This window comes from Brassica oleracea, chromosome C7 (assembly GCF_000695525.1).
Source record: "Brassica oleracea var. oleracea cultivar TO1000 chromosome C7, BOL, whole genome shotgun sequence".
In the NCBI taxonomy this organism is placed as follows: domain Eukaryota; kingdom Viridiplantae; phylum Streptophyta; class Magnoliopsida; order Brassicales; family Brassicaceae; genus Brassica; species Brassica oleracea.
The window spans coordinates 32,936,766-32,938,558 of NC_027754.1; the positions used below are offsets into that span (position 1 = coordinate 32,936,766).

General features: G+C 35.4%; 1 protein-coding gene across 1 annotated transcript; it reads right to left on the bottom strand.

Moving 5' to 3' along the window:
* Nucleotides 1-609: 609 nt before the first annotated feature.
* On the bottom strand, nucleotides 610-1,014 carry LOC106303123 (pumilio homolog 15-like). Its single transcript, XM_013739472.1, has one exon. It carries the CDS (start codon nucleotides 973-975, stop codon nucleotides 610-612), a length of 366 nt encoding a protein of 121 aa, XP_013594926.1. The 5' UTR covers nucleotides 976-1,014.
* Nucleotides 1,015-1,793: the final 779 nt, after the last annotated feature.

Consider the following 1,793-nt stretch of genomic DNA (forward strand, 5'->3'; position numbering starts at 1 on the left):
TGTGTTTATAGTGTAAAGAAAAAGAATGCACACAAGACGTTATAGAGTTCCCCACTTCTCCACCGGGTACTTTACTTCTCTCATCAGGATCGGTGTCCCGGAATGCACTATCAGATATTTTCTTTTGTTACAATGAGCTCAGATCAGTTACAAGTATATATAGAACCTTACTCTCGTAACAGAAAGACGACGACTCCTTCAGCTCCGCTTCGCAGCTCCGCTTTGAGTTCTTCCGTGATGGGCTTGGACATAACCAGCATGGCCCACTAAGTCAACTTCATGCTATCTCGGCCCAATCATCTGTCTATCTCTCATGGCCCATCCGATCAATGTGATCAATGAGGCCGCTGATACTTCAACACAGAATCATAACCTTACAGGGCCTCACATTGTTTTTCTCTTCTGATATTCATATTCCAACCTTTGATCTCTAAAACTAGCATCTCTTTCATCATCAAATTGTTTTAACAAGTAGCATAGATAAATAATATAAGGAGCAACATAAAACTTCTTATGTTAAATGGTAGTCCGTAAAATGATTATTCTCTTCCATTAATGAAGAGTATTTACAAACTTTGATTTTCATATGTGTGATAAAAATATTACAAACTAGTAAATCCAATTAAACGCCTTATGCATATTGGTCTCGCCTTGAGAAAACTCGTCCTCCCACACTTTCAAATAGATACCATTTTCTCTGGCTCTCCAATCCCACAAGGTTCCCCTATCGCTGGGACTTACCTGTTTGAAAGCTGTGAAGCTCTGAGAGTGTCTATAGTTAGGTCCTTGTCTCAACGTACACATGAAACGCGTGGTCCCCCAAAAGTTGGTGCGGAAGTAAATACGATGGTGTTCTCCTGGTTTCTTAATCACTGGCTCCATTCGGTCGTCTCCGGAGAAACAACTTATCCAGAGATATTTATTGAATTTGAGTTCGTTCGCAATCCTGATGTCGCCGTATACATGGCTAATCATGCAGAAGACAACACATAGAAAGATTGAGAGATTGTTCTTTTTTTTCTTAAGTTACTGATATGATGTTTAAAACCTTCTGTGGTTCAGGTTATATATATACACATCTTATTAGGAAGGGATCCCCTAATGGAACATAATCACGGAAATTTTACGAGATATTTTCTTCCTTTAACTTTGTATCTTTTTATTTCTTTCTGTTTATTCCATTGTAATTAATTGTGATTAGTCTCTCAACACATTAATTACAAGTGTTTTTCACTAGCCTTTGATCTTATTTTGTAATTTTACGTTTGGGTTTGCTCTTTAATGCATTGTACCTTTAAACAAAGGGTTTGATGAAAAAAGGTTGACAAAAAAATAATTTAATTCTGATTAGCAGATTTGTTTACGAGATTGACTTTCTTCAGGGATCTAATTTGAAAAAACTCTCTCATATATAATTTATAACTAGGTGGTTGCCCGCGATTTTGCGGATATAAATATTTATGAAAATTATATATTATGTTTATAATTTGAGTCTATTAGCTCAATATACCTAATATGAAGCAAAATTAAGAAACTACTCTAATTCTCGTAAAACAATATTTCCTGTCACAAAAATAACACAACTTGACTATTTTACCCTTTGATTGATCGCGTGACAATAAGAAATAGAAATCATTCAACACCATCTTCACTATTTATCTTCTTCTTCATTATTTATCTTCCTCTTTATTTCTGACAATATCAATCTCTTCTCTTATCATTCATCGACAGCAATAACTTCTCCTCAAATCCACATCTCTCAATCTTTTTTTTTCTCAATCCTTCAACCACGA

Bases quoted from the DNA above. Each gene is read 5' to 3' on its own strand.
- LOC106303123 (XM_013739472.1), bottom strand. From the start codon at position 975: ATGATTAGCCATGTATACGGCGACATCAGGATTGCGAACGAACTCAAA.